This window comes from Argentina silus (assembly GCF_951799395.1).
Source record: "Argentina silus genome assembly, chromosome: 18".
In the NCBI taxonomy this organism is placed as follows: Eukaryota; Metazoa; Chordata; class Actinopteri; order Argentiniformes; family Argentinidae; genus Argentina; species Argentina silus.
Genome location: NC_139672.1, coordinates 11,178,271 through 11,200,670, shown reverse-complemented (window position 1 = coordinate 11,200,670; position 22,400 = coordinate 11,178,271). Strand labels below are relative to the sequence as shown.

Here is a 22,400-nt window from a genome sequence, read left to right as displayed (position 1 = left end):
CCTAATATTGGAATACCAAAAACAGTTCCCTGAGAGCGTTTTGGTTGAGTGATGGCATTTATCACTTGGCTTCACAATCTTTTCGATATGTTGTGTGGTCTGAATAAACGGCCATGAATACTTAAGCTTACGTGTTATGTTAATGTTTTCCCCCTCTTTTACCAGTGTTTCACTCAATCAATTTCTTTTTTGATCGGTATGTCTTTTTTTTTTTTAAACATGTTTTTTTAAGGGCATTTCTGCTTTATTGGGATAGAGACAGTAGAGATTGACAGGAAGGATGGGAGAGAGAGGAGGGATGACATGCAAGATAGGTCGAGATTCGGAATCGAACCAGGAACCTTGCGATTGTGTGCTACGCCACTAAGCGCCCCCTGATGGTATGTCTTGTCCACAGGCTTTGAGCCACAAGATTGGAGTGAGTGAAACTCCTCTAGCCAGGTCCGTATTGATTGTATTTGTGAATGGTAATTGCATGTGTACACTGACCACGCCATAATGGAGAGAAATGTGTTGTTATTGGAAGGGGGATGAGCAGCGTATAGATTGCTGTGGTTATCGAGGACACTCAAATGAGAAAACAATGGTAATTGGATGTGCAAGCAGAGCAGTGAGTTAACTAGGACGGCTCTACCACAGGGCTCTCAGTTCACAAGGTTTATCTGAATAAGGGCTTGTAAATGTTTAATGTGCCCAAGAAACTTCACAGCAAGAGGGGTCAATGATACATGCATGATTAATTGTTATTATATTTCCAGTTTTACAAGGGAGCTCATTCATGATTAAAACACTATGACCCAAATTCAATCCATTGTAGATAACGGAAAATAGCATTGCAGATTCGCAGATTTACATGTCGATAGATATTGATGCAAAATCTCCACTGTGCTAACATCATGAGTAGACCCACCATTACATTTGCCTTTATCTGCAATGTTTTGATTGAACGGGGCCCAGTAACAATGTGCTGCGCCATTTCTTCAAAGTCATCATGCAAATTGATGAGTAGCGACGTCAAGGGGAACAGAGAATGTCATTACAGAAGGATACTTGAATTATGGACATTTCGTTTTGGTGTTTGTGATAGAGAGTAAAAATAGATATCGGTAAGTATTGAGGTAAGTAGGGCTAGTAGGATGGTAACTCAGCAAATTGATATGCTAATGCCAACTCAATAAGTCAAATGTTATTTGACTTGACTGACTATAATGTCGATGGGTCTGACTCCCCAACAGAAAGCCTAATGTCAGACAAAAAAGGACGAAAGCAACTGCAGTGTGAGATACTGTTGTAGAATGCTTCCTTGTTGCTAGATAAGGGTGTGGTTCTCTAACACTACCCCTCCCCCCAAACAAATAAAAACTTTCATATTAAACTCAGAAAAGCTCAGGAATAAATCAGAGTTTGTTTTTGTCTGTACAATTTCTCCTACATTTGAGAAATATAATCAATTTCCAGTGCTACGGTCACATGACTACTGAAGCGCTTAATGAAGTATTTTGCTCCGGTCATATCTGTGTGTGTGTGTGTGTGTGTGTGTGTGTGTGTGTGTGTGTGTGTGTGTGTGTGTGTGTGTGTGCGGACGTGGTTCTTTACTTCGGGCACCCCGCGGGCACAACTTCAGGTGTCCAAACGTGCACACCAACAAATAGGGACCAAGATCAATAACTGCCTTCCTGACCATATTTCAACCCCTGGTCTTTGAAGTAAAAGCCTGAGGATATTTGATAGTGTTTTTTCCAAAGTGGTTTTCGAAGTCAGCACGTTTTCTCTGAATGTTAAAAGTCTTCTGAAAAGCAAGTGTTTCCCTGAATCTGTTTAGGGACATCACATCAAATCCTCTGTGGTTTTTACCTAAATTATTTCAGTGTTTATTCTGTACCAAGCCATGTATATCTGGCTCCATTCAAACTCCCGTTGAGAGCTTTGCAGGGCATCTACTCAAACCCCTGAGTATCTCTACAGCTGTATATACATACATTATACATACACCTGTGATTGTTAACAATTAAATGTGTTGGAATTGTACAGAAAAATGACTACTGTTGACATGTTCACCATTGACTGCCGAAATCAGCATCCGTTTTCTGACGAGAAGGTAAGGACAGTGGATATGTCACAATTCGTAAACTCAGGTATTAAACTGGTCCGAGTTTCCCACTTGGAACTCCCGACTTGGACGGTCATTCTAGTGGTTATTTCTCACTCGGTAACTGGTATCTCGCACCACCAGTTCCAACGGCCACTGCACACATAACAAGCTCCAGAGTCACATCCATTTCCAAAAGCCGTTGTCACAACATCAACAACAGCAGAGCAAGGCAGCAGACCATACAACAGCTGCCCACGAGAAGCTCAGAGAGCACGGGATGCCACAGGTATCAGTATATGGTTTGTTGACGAGGTGAAGGCTCCACTTGTAAATGTAAATGAGAGGGCTATCAACCATCTATCCACTATTCACCCATCCACTGATCACACGATTGGTAGAAAGAGTGAACACCCAATCGATGGAGAGAGGGAAGGAGTGAAGCCTGGATCTTCATCCCACAGCGGGATGGATCATCTGCAGGTAGAAGAGTTGTTATTAATTAACATGAGCTCAATATCGGTAATAGCGAGAATATTGACCCCCCCAATGCTGGGAGATACAGTATATTTCTCTCAAACTGTGTGAGCTACTATTTTGATATCATTTTACAGCAGATAAAGTTCAAGTATAGTTTGGACTTGGAGTCAGGGTTAAAGTTACCGTACCTACTGATGAATATTAATATTACTGAATAATTGAAAGGCATCGAGGAAGGAGAGTTTTGGGTCAGAAGAGGGCAAAGAGACTTTTTAAAGTGTGATATGAATCATAGACTTTCTTTAAAGAGGCAATTTAGGAATGGTATTTTAGAACTTTTAAATTAATGCTATATAGCTATTGATTCTTCAACAATGTGGATGAGCTGGCCAGTGCCCAACCACTTAAAAGGCTTAAAACAATGACTGAGCTAAAAGCTGTTCATAAATAGTAGATAAATGTTAAAACAGCAAACTCAGAGCAACAGCAAGTACAAACAGCAAAACATTGGCAGCTAAAATCATCTGGCTCACCTTGGTAAAAAAAACAACAACATTATACTGACAAACATTGGTGACACCGATTTAAAATTGGAAGTGCCCTCATTATCTCAATTAAAATCAGCTGTGTACGGTGATGAATAGCGATTATGGTCGATTAATAAATTAAATGATGCTTTAGGCCCCTGTCTCTCAGGAGGATTTGTTTTGTCTAAACACGTTGACCTTGGGGTGGGCACCAACTGTCCATATGATAGGACCGAAAAGCAATACGTGGGCTATGCAAGGACATTTGATATGCTGTCTCTGGTACTTTTCCACTGCTTGTAGTTTAGCTTAGGTAGTTTAGGACCCGTCTTTCGAGATCCTTCCTACTTTGCTATATCTCTCCCTTGTGCATACATTGTATTAAATCATTGAAAGACACTGTTGATCTGTTCTTTTGACTTCGCACATCACACCTGAACCTACAAATTCCTAACAAAGGTAGCCACCAATCGAGCTGTAACCAATAGGAATACAATTAACACATGACTGCAATGTTTGAAATGGTTGAAAATGTACTGGAAGGTTGATTAAATTGGACAAGAAACACACAACTATTGCTATTTACAGTGTCACATAATTGAATACATATATTCCAATGACAATGTCTTTAGTGAAGGGCCACTCCTTCACAAGAATTTAAGTTACAAATGCATCAGAATGCAACATGTTTGTTTGACTCCAGTGTGGTTGTATATAAACACTGTATAGCTTGAACACATGGTTAAGCATACAGCTAGCTTAGCATAGTCATGCCGTCTGAACCCAACAGAGAACTCACAGCTACTTAAACGTGATTGCTGTGTTCTCAGGTCTGTGGTTTAAAGCACACGTACATTTAACCTTGATCTCAACTGCAAAAGTCACCTCACTTTCCACTAGGGGTCAGTGAAATTGCGTATTAGCTTAAAACATACTGTAGCGAACGGCGGGGCAGAGCAGCTTGCCTTAAGCGGGTATCGAACTCGCAACCTTCCGCTTACAAACCGGCCGCGCTAGCCACAACACCAAGAGAGTTAACTCACTTAGCGGAGCTGCTAACGGGCCTTACACAGGGTCGTTACAATACATTGATGGTTTAGGGAGAGATGATAGAATTTAGTAATATATTCATATATAATATGTATGAATTATTCATATATAATAATTCACATAAATAATCACTATTATGATTAACTGGCGTGATTTTATCTATGAATGTTATCTTCAAATTCTTTATATTGCAATTACACTGTTTCGCCATATAAGGTGATGCTTTCGTGTCTACATAGCCTATTTGAGGTCCATAATAACAAATAATACCATTGACAGAATAGAATGGTCATTTGTGTAATGTAGGACTATAGCCTAATAATCAAGTCGCCCAGATCAGATTACTAGCCCTGGCAATATGGACGTTCTAAACGACTGTCTTCTGATCACTGATCTAAGTACGATCTATCTATCTCTGAAAAGCCCATAACTGGTAGCTGCTGATTTCCTCTGTATATGTATCTCTCTCTCTGTGTGTGTGTGTGTGTGTGTGTGTGTGTGTGTGTGTGTGTGTGTGTGTGTGTGTGTGTGTGTGTGTGTGTGTGTGTGTGTGTGTGTGTGTGTGTGTGTGTGAGACATTAATGGTTATGCAAACATATTCCAAGATGGGACAGGTTGTTGCTAACTAGGAAATTGAGTTTCATGTCGAGCAGATTTTACGCTGCAAGACAATAACCATTATACTGTGTCGTCTATGAGGCTAGGTTAAGGGAAATTGATTATTTAAATCAAATCATTACTCAATTGATTGGAGCGTGCGGGCCACCTGTCAAGTCATAAAAAAAAATAACTTGGTCAAGAGAGTGGCAAACTTTGCAGACTACGAGGCTATAGACCCTACCCATAATTAGTATATTATTGATTTTAGGAACCAATTTGAGCTGTTGTTTTGATGTTTTGTTCATTTCAATTTCAAATGTTTAAATTGTATGTCTTGCCTCTGAGTAATGTTCTTTTTTAAGCGCTTTGTGGGTCTCAAACACCCACTTGCTTTGTTTTACCACGTGTCATACTTGAATGTTCTTTATTCCCTGTGCAATAAATAAAATAATTGCACATCCATATGTTTAACACTGACTGTACACACGTAGGCTAGTAACAACATACTGTGGAATAAGCACAGGGTACTTTCACTGATGTTACGTATAGAAGAAAAAGACTCAAATAATATTAAATAAATGTGTTGATGATTGCGTGGAAGAGGACGTCAACAACCAGTGGAACAGAAACATAATGTATTTTATGCATGCAAATCATTTCGTGAGGGCTTTATGTAATTCAAAGCATTGCATTTTTCAGTCACACTAGTCATGTCTCCAGACAGATTTCCTGCGAATCAACGCCTGATTGATTTGATCGCGCAATCACGGTTAACTAGCCTACCTACCTACACGTGGAGCCTAGTAAACTAGCAAATATACGTTTTTAGGGGGGAACCCGCTCAAAGCTCAGCTAAACTAAAACATACGAGGTGACAGAGCAATAGCCCCATCATTTTGATCTCATGGATGGTCAGTCCTTGCATCCATAGCTCTGATTGAATCCCAGATTGCCCCTTTAACACAAAATGTGCACATAGAAAATAAATCCACAATCACAAATGTGTTGTGGACATGAGACATAAGACGTTTTGTAAAAGAAGTCTAACAATGGACGTGTTCCAAGGATGAGTGTGTAGAAAATCACGAAAATCGTGGAGTTGCATAATCAAAGTGTTTCCTTAGTTGAAAGCCAAAGACTCATGAAGGCGAATGAGGTTGGACACTGCAAAAATATTTGGTGATTTCCACACTTCCTTATGTAGACAGAATGAAAGCGAAAATAAGTGTTTGTGTGGACCGGGTTGAAACGAGATTGAGATTAGCGCAACCATAGGTTAATATGCTCTAGATCGGTGTTGGCAAGACGTTTTTTTACACGTGGTAAGTGCGGATTTTGTATGTATACAATGGTGTGATGTTGAGGGGAACAGAGAATGTAATTACAGTGGATTACTTGAAGAATGGACATTCATTCAGTTGTGTTTGTGACTGCATCAGATAGAGAGAGAGAGAGAGAGAGAGAGAGAGAGAGAGATAGCTTGGTAACTCACAAATGGATATGCTAAGGCTTGTCATTAAGTCAAATGTCATGTCACCACATTAGCATTATGTTACTTGACTGACCATTGTGTCAATGGGTCTGACCCCACAATAGAAAGTACCCCATGTACAGGTACACTGAATGTATGTATGTTTGACATAAGTGGATAGAGATACAAGTGAGATAATGATGCACAGCAAATTATGTAATTCCATACTGATTTAAGTAATAATGTCTTCAGCTCAGTAGTCTAGCCTCACTCGAGTTGTACTTGAACTGTGACCACATTGGTTAAAAGAGACATCCAACCTTCCTTGATCTTCCTCATAATCAATTGTTGATCGTCTATCACTGATTCAGAATCAGAATCAGAATCAGAATCAGAATTCTTTTATTTGGCCAAGTATATTTGCACATACAGGAAATTGACTTGGTGAGGTTGGTGCATGGGACATAAAAGACAATAGCAAATATTGACAAGAAGTTTACACAATAGCAATAACAAATTTACAAAATAGAACAATAAAACAATACATATTCCATATACATATACATATTCCTGGCAATGGAATACAAAACTTTCACCTGGAAAGCACCTGAAATCCAACCATTACAGCACCATCTAAACAAATCTGTTTCATGGTTTCATGAGCTTTGGGTCCAACCAAACCAGCGTCCTGTACATGTGTGGCCGACCGGTTTCGATCCCGGGTCTCCAGCACACCACAATACTGTGTTAGCCCGCTGAGGTGAAGCCTAGGCATTAACACCAGGAGCTTACACACACGCATGTTCAGATCTACAGGCAAGGTTGTGCAACTCCAAGTTGGGAATTAATGGGAGCTGCGCACTCTGCAGCAATGGATCCCCTGGGAGTGAGAAAGAACAAAGAGGATGCCGAGGAAACTCTGGAGAGCTGGGTAGAGGAGGACTACGACTGTCCCATATGTCAGGATGTCCTGAAAACCCCTATCAGAACCAAGAGCTGCAGACATATGTAAATATGTATTATTATGTCATATGTATAAATATGTATCATATATAGTAATTCTGGTCGTCCACCGGTCAAAATAATCAAATGATCAAATACGGGCAAATTCACACAACTTTAGCAAACTGGCATATCCTGTCAATAGACAACAACATGGCTTTCTTTTTCAAGGAAATAAACAACAAAATGGCCTATTTTAACCAGTGAACCTCTCTGTTGCCCCAGCTTCTGTAGGGAGTGTTTCCTCATGGCTGTCAGGACCCAGGGGCCACACTGTCCCATGTGCAGGGGCCCCGTGTCAGAGAATGAGAAGAGAGCAACAGATATCCTCCAGCAGATGAGAGTGAGGAAAGGGAATTGTAGGGCCTGTGGCTCTATGGTAAGAGCCTACTCAATACACTGACTCTAACACTTACTTTCTATTTGTTACATTTGTGTGTGTACATTGTATACATATATCAGGGGAGGCTGGTGGAGGTAGAAGGAGGATGGGCTCATTGTAATGTATGGAATGGGATGAGGAATGTGAGGAACGTGTGTTTACCATACCATTTCTCATTCCATTCCATGCATTACTCTTAGCCCATCCCCCGATTTCTACCTCCACCAGCCTCCCCTGACGTATATGTATACATACACAATGGTGTTTTTCTATCCATACAATATATGCCATGATCAGAAAGCATACAGTATGGAGAAAACACTGCATGTTTGTCTGTGTGAACAATGACTCAAGTGACTGAACAGTTGCTGTGTACTATTTTGTTGTGACAATTAAATACTGAAGAGGGCGGTGTTTTTCATTTTCTTTTGCTGACTCCTCTCCAGAAACAATGTAGGGGATTTCCAGCAGTGTGTTCAGAATTTCCCCTTTGTTATATAGCCCTGACCATATTCAGGTCATACTCTACCTAGATACATCTAGTTGTACCTACTGGTGAACATGAGTTAAAAAAAAATCGTATTTCTTTATGAATGTATTATTTTGGGTAATACTTCCACACACGCCTGCACAAACACACACAAAAAACACATGAAAACACGACTCCATATGATGTTCATGGTTAACGTGGTTGGTCTCACTTTTCAGACGTTTCTCAGTAAGATGAGGGCTCACTACAAATACTGCCTGAAGTACATTGAGGAGTACGGCACACCACCACCACCACCACCACCAGTCGCACCAACAACCCAGGAAAGCATCAGTGAACATGGGGGCAGCATCTATATGACTGGGTCAGTATACAGACACCATATTTATCCAGCCAACCGACCCCTGAATCATTGAACATCACTGGACATCACTGACTACCATTCAAAACAGCAGCACATATCCTGTACACTGTAGGCCAAAGCCTTTGGCTTGCTCAGTAATATGTATTGTGCAGTTAGTAGCCGCCTCGTCCCCAGGCTATTGGCCGGAAGTGTCAGGGAACAAGCTTCTGCAGGGAGTGGCAGTATGAGTAGTTATACAGGATGTAGGAGCTACTAAAATAAGCTGTAGTAGGTTTAACAGTAATGGGTACTAGCGAAAGAACTGTATAGCTGTAGCAGTGCTTGTGTAATGTTCGGGTGATCGTAGCCACGCAAAACTAACGAAGATATCTCTAATGAAGAATATACCTTAAGAATATATCTGAAGATATATCTTCATGAGCCAATGCACCTATAACTAGGGTGTAACCTGATGTGAGACCTGAATATTTGCATTAGCTCCTTGAGCTAGGCTTATTAGCTCAGCAGGCTAGCACAAACCTGCGGCGCACAGGAGGCAGTGGAACCGTGTGAAGCGGTGTCTGATTACGGAGGCAGAGTTGCTCAGGGTCAACGAGGGTGGTCGCCCTGGCCAGAGACGAGACTGCATCAGTTCAGCTCCATTAGGCTCCTCTCAAAGGTAGCATCCTTTAAGTAGAATAAAGCAGCGTCTTCGGAATATCAATAACCAATCAACCCGAGTCCCAGATATGACAGCACTAAAAGTACCGGTCGAGTTTGCATTCAGGGGACAGCTTTGTTTGATTGGTGGCTCTTTACTTTGTCCCAGTTCGAGGGCTCTCCGTCCTGTAGTGTCAGTGAGACAAAAAACCTTTTTAGTCAAAATGACCTCTTCAAAGATGAAATAAGTAGCCACACTCGTATCACTCATGATGGAGTGAAATGACTAGATATAACAAGGACATGTGACCTATTTTCATCACAGATTCATTTTTGCTTGACAGGAATGGATGCATTATCACTTTGACAAAGAAACTTTTAAAAAATGTCAAATGTTTAGTCCATGGACATCAATACTGAGAATATCCAACACAACTTTCATTGTTTGAGATGTGTGCCCACACAGTAGGTGACACTGAATATTTGGGACATGATTAATCATTTGAGGAGTATGTAATTGATGGTCATGTAGATATTTTCCACTAGGATTCTATCAGGACTTCCTGTACCACCTCACATGGCTGTCGTTAGAGAGTAAGTACTGTATGAACTTCGAAGAACTAAGTTCTCTCTCAAAATGGATTCATGTTAGACATGTTCAAAGACTTTATGGCCCTGTCCAAATACTTACAGAATGCATCCCTCCTTCATCACTTCCTGGGAGCCATCACTAATCTTACAGGTACATCACATGACTGGATTGATGGTAAAGTTCAACCCTTGCTTTCACCTATCCAATTTTTTTCGATCATTGAATCTCCCAAGGAACAAAGGAAGGATACATTTTCAGCGTATTTGGAAAAGGCATATATGTGTTTGAGATGGTGATGGCTATTATCTTTCAGGCCAACAGTGGCACCAATGAGCCAAGGACGAGTGCACTACTCCTGTCCATACTGCCCCCTGCAGGGCTTGACAGACATGGCACTTGTCCAGCACTGTGTGAGCAGCCACAGAGGGGAGAGCTCTCCAATGGTAAGACTACTATACTGTCTATTTTCTCAGGGCTCCAATCCGGGTCTCCCGCACGGAAGACATGCGCCTTAGCCCGCTAAGCTAAAGCCTACAGTAGGCATGAGCTAAGGCATGTTTGCAGGGTCTAAGGCAAGGTTACTGATTATGGGAGAGTGGTTCCAAGGCATCTCCACTACACATGCCTTGACACTGCTGTCTGACTGAAATATCCTAGACCACTACAGACTTTATGTCATATATTTTCTATATATTATATTATCTATATATATTATACATACTATATTAGTATGTTCACGGGGAACTGTGGTCATCAGACTTCACAAAATTAAGCCATACTGTAGGCCAAAACCTATGACATGACATAGTACACTTAATTCCCTCCTAAAGACCTCTTCACCCCCACTACCCCGCTGTACAAGTTTCTCTCCTGTTAATAAATTATTCTATTTTTTTTTTTAAATCCTTCTTCTAGCATTGTGACTGCCAATGGCCCCTGGTCTGAGCATTGATTACTTTATCTTATGATGACTGATGGATAGATGATTCACTTACTTAAGCAAATGTATTTGTTGTAAGTCACTTTGGATAAAGGCGTCTGCTAAATGCCATAAATGTAAATGTAATATCCATAATACACCCACAAAATGTTCATGCATATCATGCCACCCACACCAAGACAATGCAGTATCTGATTGGGAGAGTACTGTAATGCTACATTTGTATTCTCTAATGAGGGAATGAACAGTTTCTTCCCCATGGCAGTGGGGCTCACAACCAAGCCCACTGCCTCTCACTGACCCCCCCCCCCCCACCCTGTCACACAAACAATGCACTGGCAGTGTAATTTATAATTATTTAAAACTATTCTAATTTATAGTGTACATGCCCCACAACCATTTCACAGCCCCTAGCCTCATTGCCATTTAATCTCACACAGCCTACAAGATGTATTGTTCTGCTGCTCTTTTTTGTAAATTTGTAAATTTGTTATTGCTATTTTGTTAATACTTTGCTATTTTGTACATTTCTTGTCAATATTTGCTTTTTTTTTTTTATGTCCATGCACCAACCAAGTCAATTTCCTGTATGTGCAAAATACAGTTGGCCAAATAAAAGAATTCTGATTCTGATTCTGAGAATCTTGCTTTGTTGTTTGTCCGGGTTGGGTATATCACTCCCCTGTCTCTCCCCTAGGTGTGTCCTATCTGTGCGTCCACACCCTGGGGTAACACCGGTTACTTCAGCCGCAACCTCATTGGCCACCTGAGCGCCAGGCACCGATTCAGCTACGAAACGTACACGGTAAGAATGTCTCTCTCGCAGAAAATCCCACTGAGGTTTTCTTGACAATAAGAGTTAAGTTCACAGTAAATGTTGCTTTCCATACATTTCAATGCTAGCAAGGACATTCTGTTCTGTTTTCACATACCAGGCTGCACTCTTTGTTGCCACGACAATACACACACAGCACATCGTCATTGTTTCTTGTTATAACGAGCCTGTTGCGATACAGAACAGCTACACAGTGTATGCTCATTGAACAGTTATGTATCGTTCAAGTTAAAATAGAGGACACGCCATTGTTGCCGATGCTCGTTGTGACCCTTCTTCCTTGTTGAATCCTTCTTTTACTAGAATGTGTGGGAAGATGAGGAAACCCAGCTCTACCTTACCATTCAACAGTCACTCCTACAAGGGCCTGTCGCCACAATGAGACCCTGACCTTGTATGGTATGTTCCAACACAATGGAACACTCCTCTGTAGTCCACGCAATCACCTTCTCCACTGTGGTTTACTGTGATAACCAACTTGCAAATTTGTTGAATTATTATTATTATTATTATTTTCTGTGTCGTATTGAACGGTACTGTAATTGCCCTCCACCGCAATGTACAGTATTGTACAACTGTACTCTTTAGTTAGGCTCAGAAGTTCACATCGTGCACTGCAATCATGTTCAATGTCTTGTTTGACGCACATTATGATTTGATATCTTACATTGACATACAGGGAGTGCAATGCTTTTAAAAGCATTGCCGCTTTTATAAACATTGAAATATTGCCAAATGACCATGATACAATAGCGATTTGGCAACGAAATTGGCTAGGCACTAAAGTTGATTATGGCAGTGTACAAGATAAAATAGAGTGTGATTATGTGGAGTGGTCTAGAAACAAGCACATACTGTACAGTAACGACTGTACACTTCCCATTGCAGATGAATGTTTAGATTTGGTTAGGTTAATGTGTGTCGCATTAGAGGTGGGAAGCATTAAATACTTGTATCCTACATGTAAACACAACACACAAACTGCTATGTCCACCTCGTCCAGAATTCACCACACTAGCTGACAGTGATGTATTTGTCAGCAACACTGTCCTGGTACTGTACACTGGATAGCTGTATCTATGTCTGCATGCACTAGGACTAGGCCAAACACAGTCCTTAATCTCAGCAGGCTATTAATGCTCTCAATGTATGGAGTTGAAAAGGTCATTAATGAGCTGACAACGGCACAGACATATCTTGTCACAGTCAATATACAACGATATAGGCCAATAACCTCATTGCCCTCATATAAAAACATTCCAATTATTGACGTATTTTGACAGTACAAGTGTGATTTCCTGTTTAATTTTTTGAAATGTGTTTTTTAACGAAAATGTATCGTGTATCATGTTGATTAAACTTCTATCTTCCCAGAAAAACCTGTTCTCCAGTGGTGTGCAAAATCCCTTTTCTCATGCTAATTGGGTAGCTATTTACTGACATGTTGTTGCTAAATGCTGGCTCCCCTGGTCTGTGTGTGTGTGTGTGTGTGTGTGTGTGTGTGTGTGTGTGTGTGTGTGTGTGTGTGTGTGTGTGTGTGTGTGCGTGCGTGCGTGCGTGCGTGCGTGTGTGTGTGCAGAGATCAGTCTGTCTTTCTCTGTCTGTCTGGCTTCATCTTTATCTCTTTCACGTGTAGATAGATGTGTTGGTTGATAGTGTTGGAGCTGATTTCAATCATCTCTGTCAACTCATCGGATGCATCACAGTTCTGTCAATTATTGATCTGTTATCACCTGATTAGACTGATCTGTAATCATCTACCCACCATTGCAGTACCTAAGGCCAAGGGTAGTTATTCAAGGTGTTCCTCTGTTAGGGACACTAACTTGGAAGCAAACATGGGGTGGAGATCTACATTCATATTTATACTTCATATTTCATACCTCTTTTGTGGCACTATCTTATGTCTGGTAAGCCTTGCACTCATGTATTCTCAAATAGGCAGAGACAGGGAAATTGTGTTGACCTTAGTTATTAAAAGAAAAAGGTGTCTTGGATAGAGGTTTACAGAGTCACCACTATGTGTATGGTTGTTTTATTGACTTGTAATGGTAAATCACTGCTTATTTGCACTAAACAATGATTTCCTTCTCCTATGTGTCTCAGCCCACATCAAGAGTTTTAGGCAAGTAAAGTTTCTTATATTCATCACGTTTCTTTTCAGCTCTGACTGTGATGGGTTCATTCACCGATGAACTTTGTGCTAGAACGTCTTCCTTTTCATTCTTTTTCATGTCTTTCATGCTTTTGTCTTTTTTTTTTTTTTTTTGATGCTCTTTCCTTTTTATCTATTTTATGCAAAGCACTTTGAATTGCCTTTTTTTTTTGGGAGGGCGGGGGCATATAAGGTACTGTCACTTATGTAGTCTAAATGTTTGTCCGACAGAGTATGATGTGGATGGAGGACGGGACCGTGACATTTTTGACATCAATGAAGGTTTGTCAAAATGTTCACGTTCACAGTCATGTCTTTTTCAATAATCCAACATTCGTCTCACCCTGAAGTACTGTGTCCTTGCTCTCCACAGAGGCCGGGTTAAACCTGGTGGAGGGAGATATTGTGCTCGATGAGGTATGTTAAGTGCAGACCTGCCTCAAATGAAATACACTTGAAAGTATGTGATTTTTTACTTCAGTTCCCATTGTATGAGGCAAACATGTGCACCACGCTCAGCTCACGTGTTTGAGAGTATTGAGAGTTTGACCGTATATTTGACAGTATCCTGTACTGTATATATCCAACCCAGGTCTGAAGATGTTGGGTAACACTTGCATAACAGCCCTAAAGAACAATCTTTCCTTTCTATCAAATGCCATCAATGGCTGATACAGAGACAAGGCCGGAATTCTATAATCGGGGACGAGTACAGGTGGCCAAAGACAATCCCATATTACATGGAGGATGATTTAGGTAAGACAAGAAACTGCATGTACAACAAAACAAAAGGTCTGAGAATGACGTGCATAATGTTTCCAGTTCCAAAGGTTGACCATTCAGGAGAGGTACTACTGTACTGTACCTGTATTTTTGCGAGCCTATCTCATGGTCCATCTCTCAGAAATGGCTCTACTGTAGGTGGTGCCGATGTGTGAGAGATATAAGAATTTCTTCATCATTAAAAGTAAAAAAATAAATAAAAAAGTCTTTCTGCTCCCCAGAGATCAATGCAAAAGGTGTGATTCTGAAGGCCTTTGAACAGTACAGGCTGAAAACTTGTATTGACTTCAAGCCCTGGGGGGGCGAACAGAACTACATTTCCATCTTTAAAGGCAGTGGGTAAGCGATAAGGATAGTATCTTTTCATTCGGTTTTGGAAATGTATGCTGCAACGCGAAATGTGTTTTCAAAGGACTGAAGGTTGCGTAACCGTACAAAAAAAAAGTGATTTCTTATCTTGGAAAGATGTATCCCTGAAAAGAATTTGTATGATGTTTGATGTGTTCTGATTGTGTTGTCCTCAGTTGTTTCTCCTCTGTGGGGAACCGGCATGTAGGGAAACAGCGGTTGTCCATTGGGACCAACTGTGACCGCATCGCGACCATCGAACACGAGTTCCTCCATGCGTTGGGCTTCTGGCACGAACAGTCACGCTCGGACCGCGATGACTATGTCAACATCATCTGGGAGCATATCACTGAGGGTATTCAACCTCTCTCTGATTTACCCTAACCCTATTGGACAATTGCCATCTGTTTTCTTCCCCCAAATACATTAAAGTGTTTGTCGGAATGACAGTAAGAGAAACATTTGCCTCTGAATGAAACAGCCCTAGTGTAGTTCACGTGCTACTGTTTAATGATCTTTATACGGTATTAAGTGCTCCAAGCCAAGTGTTAAAAATACTTAGTAATGTCATAATCTTGTGTGTGTGCTTAATCTCCTCAAATAAAAAGGGCAAGATTTTAAACAACACCATAGTAAACAACACCCTAGATTAAATTCTAATTAAGTATGTCTTTATCAGACGTGATTGAAGGGCAATGTGCAGTAGTATTAGTGGTCAGTATTCTCCTGTCCTGTGGACTCCCTACTCTGCATGTGTGTGTGTGTGTGTGTGTGTCGGAGATTGGTCTAGTTAAGTTAAATATTAAGTAGTTAGCCCCGCCATCACCAGACTACACTAGCCAGAACTGGCTCTGGATATCTAGATACAGTATTATGAAGTAAAAACATGTTGGGGCCCTGCAACTCGCAACTCCATCAATTGTCTTTTGCACTCAGGGCCGCTAGCAGTCGGGGGGCCGTACACGCAACACATAGTCCACATATAGGAAGCCCCGCATAATACCCCCTTGCAGCAATGGTAATTATTTTGTACGAGGATTTCAATTAACTTCTTGAATGAACTGATTGAACGCAGGCAGAGAGAACAACTTCAACACGTACAACGACACCACGTCCAGTTCCCTGGGCGTCCCCTACGACTACGGCTCCATGATGCACTACAGCAAGAACGCCTTCCGCAACGGCAGCGAGTCCACCATCGTCACCAAGATCCCCGCCTTCAGTGACGTCATCGGCCAGCGCATGGAGTTCAGTGACAACGACCTGCTCAAACTCCACCGCCTCTACAACTGCAGTAAGACCCAGTAGTTCCCTGTCCACATTCCAGAAACCCCCCCCCCCCCCCCCCCCCCCCCCTTAGCTCCTACTCCCTAGACACCTGCTTGCTACTACAGTACATCTGAAAGGATTGGATCGGTCCAAATAAGGAAAAGGCCTTCTGAACTCTCAAAAATGTTGAGTTCTGATTAATATGTCTTTGGGGGTTCTGTAGCCCAGGGTTGATCCGATAAGTCAATAATATGGCCGGCACTCTCAAATATAGACAAGTGAATCAGAATCGAATGCATATTAGCAGTCGGTGTCTGCGCCTTTCAGCGTCAAGCCTTAATCGTCACAGAGGTAACAAACACAAGGCAGGATGGTGGGGTATGTCTTCACAAAAGGATAGGTATCAGCAGCAAGATGGAACGACCACCCATCTATCAGAGGGCAAGGTGGAGCCTATACTGTCTTTCCTATAGGCTACTTACCAGGGAGAGGAGGCTGGTGGAGGTAGAAATCGGAGGACGTACTCATTGTAATGCATGGAATTCCTCAAAATCCGTTCCATGCATTACATGGTTGGATTACAGCCCTTTCTTCGATTGCTGCCTCCACCAGCCTCCTCTGCTTCTTACCTATCCAATCCTTGCAAATCTAGGTGTCTAGAATATAGGGGTTAGGCAGGGTTTATTTCTGGGCAGGGCCCCTTTCACCAAAGGGAGCTGATTGTAATCTACAGTGTTGGAATTAGTTTTATACTGCAAGAAACAATCTTACCTGGAAAATCACATCTTACCTCCTGTCAGGGGAGGTTAGTGGAGGGAGAAATCGGATGACGGGCTCATTGTAATGCATTGACTGGAATGATTAGATTAGATCATTTGAAGTATTGTGATCAGTTAGATTGTGTCCCCCCCACCATAACAGATAGTAAAAGATTAAGTTGAAAGATTAGCATAGCATATATGCAGAGCATAAACAATGTGGAGGTTTCTGCAATGGGAGTTTGATTGAATACATCCTGGGGTTAATAAGAAGAATAACCTTTCGTATAGATAAAGATTAGTTTGATAGATACTTTATGAGATGATAGATCTGGGAATATTCCACGTGGAAAACGTGGGTACAAGTGTCTTGAATTTACTGCAGGTCAAAGTTTTTATTTTAATAGCTGTTGAGCTGATGGTGTGTGTGTGTGTGTGTGTGTGTGTGTGTGTGTGTGTGTGTGTGTGTGCGTGTGTGTGTGTGTGTGTATGCGCATGCGTGGTGTGTGTTTATGTGTGTGTGTGTGTGTGTGTACGTGCGTATGTGTGTGTGTATGTGTGTGTGTATGTGTGTATGTGTGTGTGTATGTGCGTATGTGTGTGTGTGTGTGTGTGTGTGTGTGTATGTGTGTGTGTGTGTACCTTTGATACAGCCCGCTCATCTACCTTCCTGGACTCGTGTGACTTTGAGAGGGAGAACATCTGTGGTATGATCCAAGGCCCGGGGGACCAGGCTGACTGGACACGAGTGACCGAGGCGGTCGCAGGGCCTGCTACTGACTACAGCAACATGGGACAATGTACAGGTGGTTATCCCCCTCAGTACACACACACACACACACACACACACACACACACACACACACACACACACACACACACACACACACACACACACACACACACACACACACATACTCTACCACCACATACCTCCACCACCTGGCAGGGTAGATTAATATTAACACTTTTATCGCAAAGTCCAAAGTGTCCTCAAATGGAGCTCATTTGAAATCTGTGGTTATGAAATGCTACAATAAAAAAATCCTTACATATGTCCTCATGCTAATGTTGGTCACCTCCCAACCTCCACAGGCAGCGGTTATTTCATGCACTTCAACACTGCCACGGGGCAGGCAGGAGACAGGGCCCTGCTGGAGAGCAGACTGCTGTACCCTAAGAGAGGCTACCAGTGCCTGCAGTTCTTCTTCTATAACAGTGGGGGCGCCAACGACCAGCTGAAGATCTGGGTCCGAGAGTACGACAACGCCAACCCCAACGGGACCCTCCGTCTCATAGACATTGTTGTTGGTAAACATGTCTAACGCCAACCTGCAATATCTGAATATGAAGTATAAATAGACAGACACTGTACTCTTTGGACATATCGTATTATGGCCGAAATCTTATCTTGAGATCTGTGCGATAACTCTGACTTCAATGCAGGCTTTATTTTTTAGGATTAGGATGAGTTAGGATTTCGGCCAATTAGGATTTATGAAATGCCCTGCCTATTGCATGATGTAACAAGTACACTTCATGACGGTGCTGCCGTGATGACATGGCTCAAACTTCTGCTCTCACAAAGGAAATAGTCCAAAAAGTCCAAGAACGTGTTGTGTCATTCTCAATGATCTTCAGTGTGTTCCAGTTTTGTACAGTGTGTGTTTTTAATGCTCTGATATAGATATTGATATCAATCCATCCCCCCAATGGTTACAGGCCCCCCACAGGACCTGTGGCAGCTCCACCACGTGAGCCTGAACGTGGCCAAGAAGTTCCGGGTGGTGTTCGAGGGGACCAAAGGCGCTGGCGTTCTGTCGGCGGGGGGGCTCTCCCTGGACGACATCAACCTCTCCGAGACCACCTGCCCGGAGCACATCTGGCGCGTGAAGAACTTCAGCCAGGTCATGGACACCACCCCGCCGGACACCCCGATCTTCAGCCCCCTGTTCACATCCAGAGAGGGCTACACGTTCCAGATGATCTTGTACCCTAGCGGGAAGGACAGGTACCCAGGGGAGCTGTCCGCCTTCGTATCCCTAGTGGCCAAGGACGGGGACGCGGAACTGAAGTGGCCATGTCCGTGGAAACAGATGACCATGATGTTGATGGATCAGAACCCGCAGATCCAGAAGCGCATGTCCAATCAGCGCAGCGTCACCACCGACCCTGGGCAGAAAGACGGAGGTCAGAACCGAAAAACGACACCACCCGACATCACCGTCATTCCGAAAGGACGTTAAATATGTGTACATTTGAGAATATTGTTTGTTGAAACTGTAGTTGACTGACTGTACAGTACTTTGACTGGTACGTTATTTAGTTTAGAGTTTCTCAACCCTCTTGTACCATGGACTGACACCAGTCCCCGGGAAGCTGCTTGTCCCTGAGAGACGACAGCTGACATAGATTTTACTCAGTTCTCAGGTGCTTTTTTTAATGTAAGCACGTCCTCCGAGGAGAAAGGACCATCGCTTGCTGTCTCCTGTGACGAAAAAGTTGAGAAACACAAGCTTGGGCAGGCATTTTGTATCTATCAAGAGGATGTCTTGTATTGACAGAATGGGGTTTCATTTCTATCCCTGCAGAGGTGTTCTTCTGGGATGACCCCCGTAAGGTGGGCATTGAGGTCTCCGACGAGGACGGGAACAAGTATTTCCGAGGGCCGATGGCGGGGATAAGCGCTTACCTCACCCACGGCAGGGCAAAGAGCCGAGACTTTATCAAGGGAGGAGACGCCATCTTTCTTCTTACAATGGAAGGTAAACAATAGTCCAAAAGCCCCTTTAATCAAACACGTCAGAAACATGTTGTGTACATAGCATTCCCTGTGTGCAATCATGCTGATCCAGCTGTCCATATCCATTAGTTCTGCCTGATACTTACCATACTCATTCAAATAACATCTCCATTAATCAATGTCCACATGACATGATTAAATTACTTATTACTTCATAGTAATATATGCCATTGAGCTGACCCTTTAATCCATAGTCATACCCCTACTTCATCACACAATCCAATTCCAGCACTTTACGTTCATTTCAAGGTTAATATGGAATATTAGGTACCTCATTATCTCTACCCATCTACCTCTTGACTCAATTTACACCTTGCATTAACATTCTGATCGCGGCCATGTTTCAATGGCATTAGATGGTGACCGGTGCGAATGTGCATATGACACTTTCTGATTTGACCGTGAATCGTATCTGGTTCACCGTGTAGGCGCTGCTTGGGCGCATTGCGTCTGGATGTCTGTAGACGCATTTAGGCTGCGGAAAATGCATAGAGCTTGTTCCAGTAGGACAAAGGGGGGAAAAATGGGGAAGCCCCTGAGCAGTGGCCGGACGGTGATCTGTCCAAGGAGGGGCTACGCGATGCGAATCACCTTGATCGGAGAAGAAGTGGCAGGAGATGCGATGCCAGATCTTTAACGATCTTTAACGACCCCCCTCTGCCCCCTCCCATCCCCCAGATGTGTTGCATCTCACTGAGACCCAACCCGTGCCCCCCTCCACTGTGCCACCTGCCACCACTGACACTGTGACCACCACTAGCTACCCGCTGCCCTGCACCATCAAATGTGAGAACGAGGGGGTCTGTGTGGTGGACGAAGGGAAGGAGGTTTGCAGGTGAGAACCTACTGTTGGGGGGTCCATGGTCTACAGTAAATCTATGGTAAAGTAGCCCATAGCTGGTAACTGCTGATTTCCTCTATATCTCTGTAGCCTATGTATGTATGTATGTATGTATGTATGTATGTATGTATGTATGTATGTATGTATCTCTCTCTCTCTCTCTCTCTCTCTCTCTCTCTCTCTCTCTCTCCCTCCCTCCCTCCCTCCCCATGGGTAACCACCATCCTTTCCTCCTTGGTATAAATCTGTCCGTGCTGCTGTGCAGTTTGTAATTACGCTTCCTTTTTCTCTCAGTGGGGGTCTTTCCCCGTTTTGTAAATGTGCAGTGGGTTAAGAAAGCCCATGCTCACTCTCTCTCTCTCTCTCTCACTCACTCTCTCTCTCACTCACTCTCTCTAGGTGTGCGGTGGGCGCGGACTGGTGGTACTGGGGGGACAGGTGTCAGTCTAAGGGCTCCACCAAAGACAACTTGACCACGACACTGGTGGCGTCTTTCTCCGTGCTGGCGGCCATGTTGGTGGTGACGGCGGTCAGCGTGGTGTGTGTCAAGAGGAAGTACAAGAAACGTGGCGGGGACAACGACGTCGGCATCACCATGTCCAACGTTGGCGTCCAGGATTAGAAAATACCGCCTCGCCGTAGATCGCGTAGGTCGTACGCTTTTTAGAAGCGAAAGGACAAATTAGTAGACTGTATTTGGAGACTCCCTCTAAATAATATTAATACATTAATACATACTAATGCAAGCAACGATCCACTCACCCTTCACCCAAGTAAGCTGTCGCATATCCATAGGCTTGCAGTTAATTATTCGTCAATCAGAGTGAACATCTGGGACTAAAATTAAGAGCTTGATGTGAAAATGTACTACTGCAAACATTTGACAATGTCGCCCCCACCTGGTCGTACAGCGTACACACACCTGTACGATTTGACAATAAACGCACTCAATGGCAGTGTCCCAATAATGAAACTATCAAGCCTACAATTCCACATTTCGTGATACCTTTTATTGTTATGTTGTCAATTGTAAACTAATTTGTATATCAAAGAATGTATATTATAATCAAGTACATGGTCCTCTGTGGCTCAGTTGGTAGAGCATGGTGTTAACAACGCTAAGGTTGTGGGTTTGATTCCCGCTGGGACCATATATACTGAAAAATGTATGCACTCACTGCAATATAAGTGGATCAAAGCGTCAGCTAAATGGCATGTATTACTCCTTTTTTTTTGTAGTCATTTTGTGGTTGTTTGTAGTCCACTTGCCCTACATTTCCATTGGCTCAGATCCAAAACAAGTACAAGAACAACATGTCTTATATTCACAAATTTAAGATTTATTATACCAAAGACAGGAACGTTTGTGTGGTTGACTTTCCATGTGGATATATTTGTTTGCATTACTGAACTTGACACAGTCATGCCGGTGATAAGAGACAGGAGGGAGGTGGGACTGCGTGTGTGTGTGTGTGTGTGTGTGTGTGTGTGTGTGTGTGTGTGTGTGTGTGTGTGTGTGTGTGTGTGTGTGTGTGTGATATCAAGTGATGACTATAAAGGGGACTGAAGTACAAGAGGACTGAAGTAGAAGAACCTTGGATTGTGTGTGCTTGTTTAACGTGTGTGTGTAGGTATGTTGTGTAAGTGTGTGTGTGTGTGTGTGTGTCTGTGTCTACAAGAGAAAGGAGGGTAAGATCTTCACATAGCAAAACCTGGGTGACCCCCCCCCACACATCCTCCCTACCACTAAATCCATTCACCGACATACAGGTACACAGTTCCTTTAAAAGCATCAGTATACATAACATTTCTCTTATTTACAATCATTGGAAAAAAAAAAACAATCACCATTTCTCTCAGAGAAGATTAGTAAAAGTGACTAAGTCACCATAAAGAGTATGCAACTCCTAGGAGTTAGTCTTTAAAATTTCTACAAAAATTCCTATGCCTCCTTATAGGCCAAGAGCCATGATTTTACTGAA

The 22,400-nt window shown here is 42.6% G+C and overlaps 2 protein-coding genes across 2 annotated transcripts; both read left to right on the top strand.

Annotated features, from left to right (window-relative positions):
- Window positions 1-5,974: 5,974 nt before the first annotated feature.
- On the top strand, window positions 5,975-12,830 carry LOC310818697 (E3 ubiquitin-protein ligase RNF138-like). Its single transcript, XM_083689702.1, has 8 exons — window positions 5,975-6,068; window positions 7,026-7,225; window positions 7,445-7,598; window positions 8,310-8,455; window positions 9,641-9,688; window positions 10,000-10,129; window positions 11,324-11,431; window positions 11,765-12,830. Exons 2-8 carry the CDS (start codon window positions 7,065-7,067, stop codon window positions 11,849-11,851), a joined length of 834 nt encoding a protein of 277 aa, XP_083545828.1. The 5' UTR covers window positions 5,975-6,068; window positions 7,026-7,064; the 3' UTR covers window positions 11,852-12,830.
- A 534-nt stretch (window positions 12,831-13,364) lies between these two features.
- On the top strand, window positions 13,365-21,986 carry mep1bb (meprin A subunit beta b; the record flags this gene model as incomplete). The annotated part of the gene is made up of 13 exons (XM_083690526.1): window positions 13,365-13,371; window positions 13,848-13,898; window positions 13,990-14,033; window positions 14,294-14,372; window positions 14,621-14,738; window positions 14,924-15,102; window positions 15,823-16,041; window positions 17,428-17,580; window positions 17,870-18,085; window positions 18,497-18,964; window positions 19,366-19,539; window positions 20,256-20,412; window positions 20,818-21,986. The coding sequence occupies 13 exons, from the start codon at window positions 13,365-13,367 to the stop codon at window positions 21,038-21,040; spliced, it is 2,088 nt and encodes a 695-aa protein (XP_083546652.1). The 3' UTR covers window positions 21,041-21,986.
- Window positions 21,987-22,400: the final 414 nt, after the last annotated feature.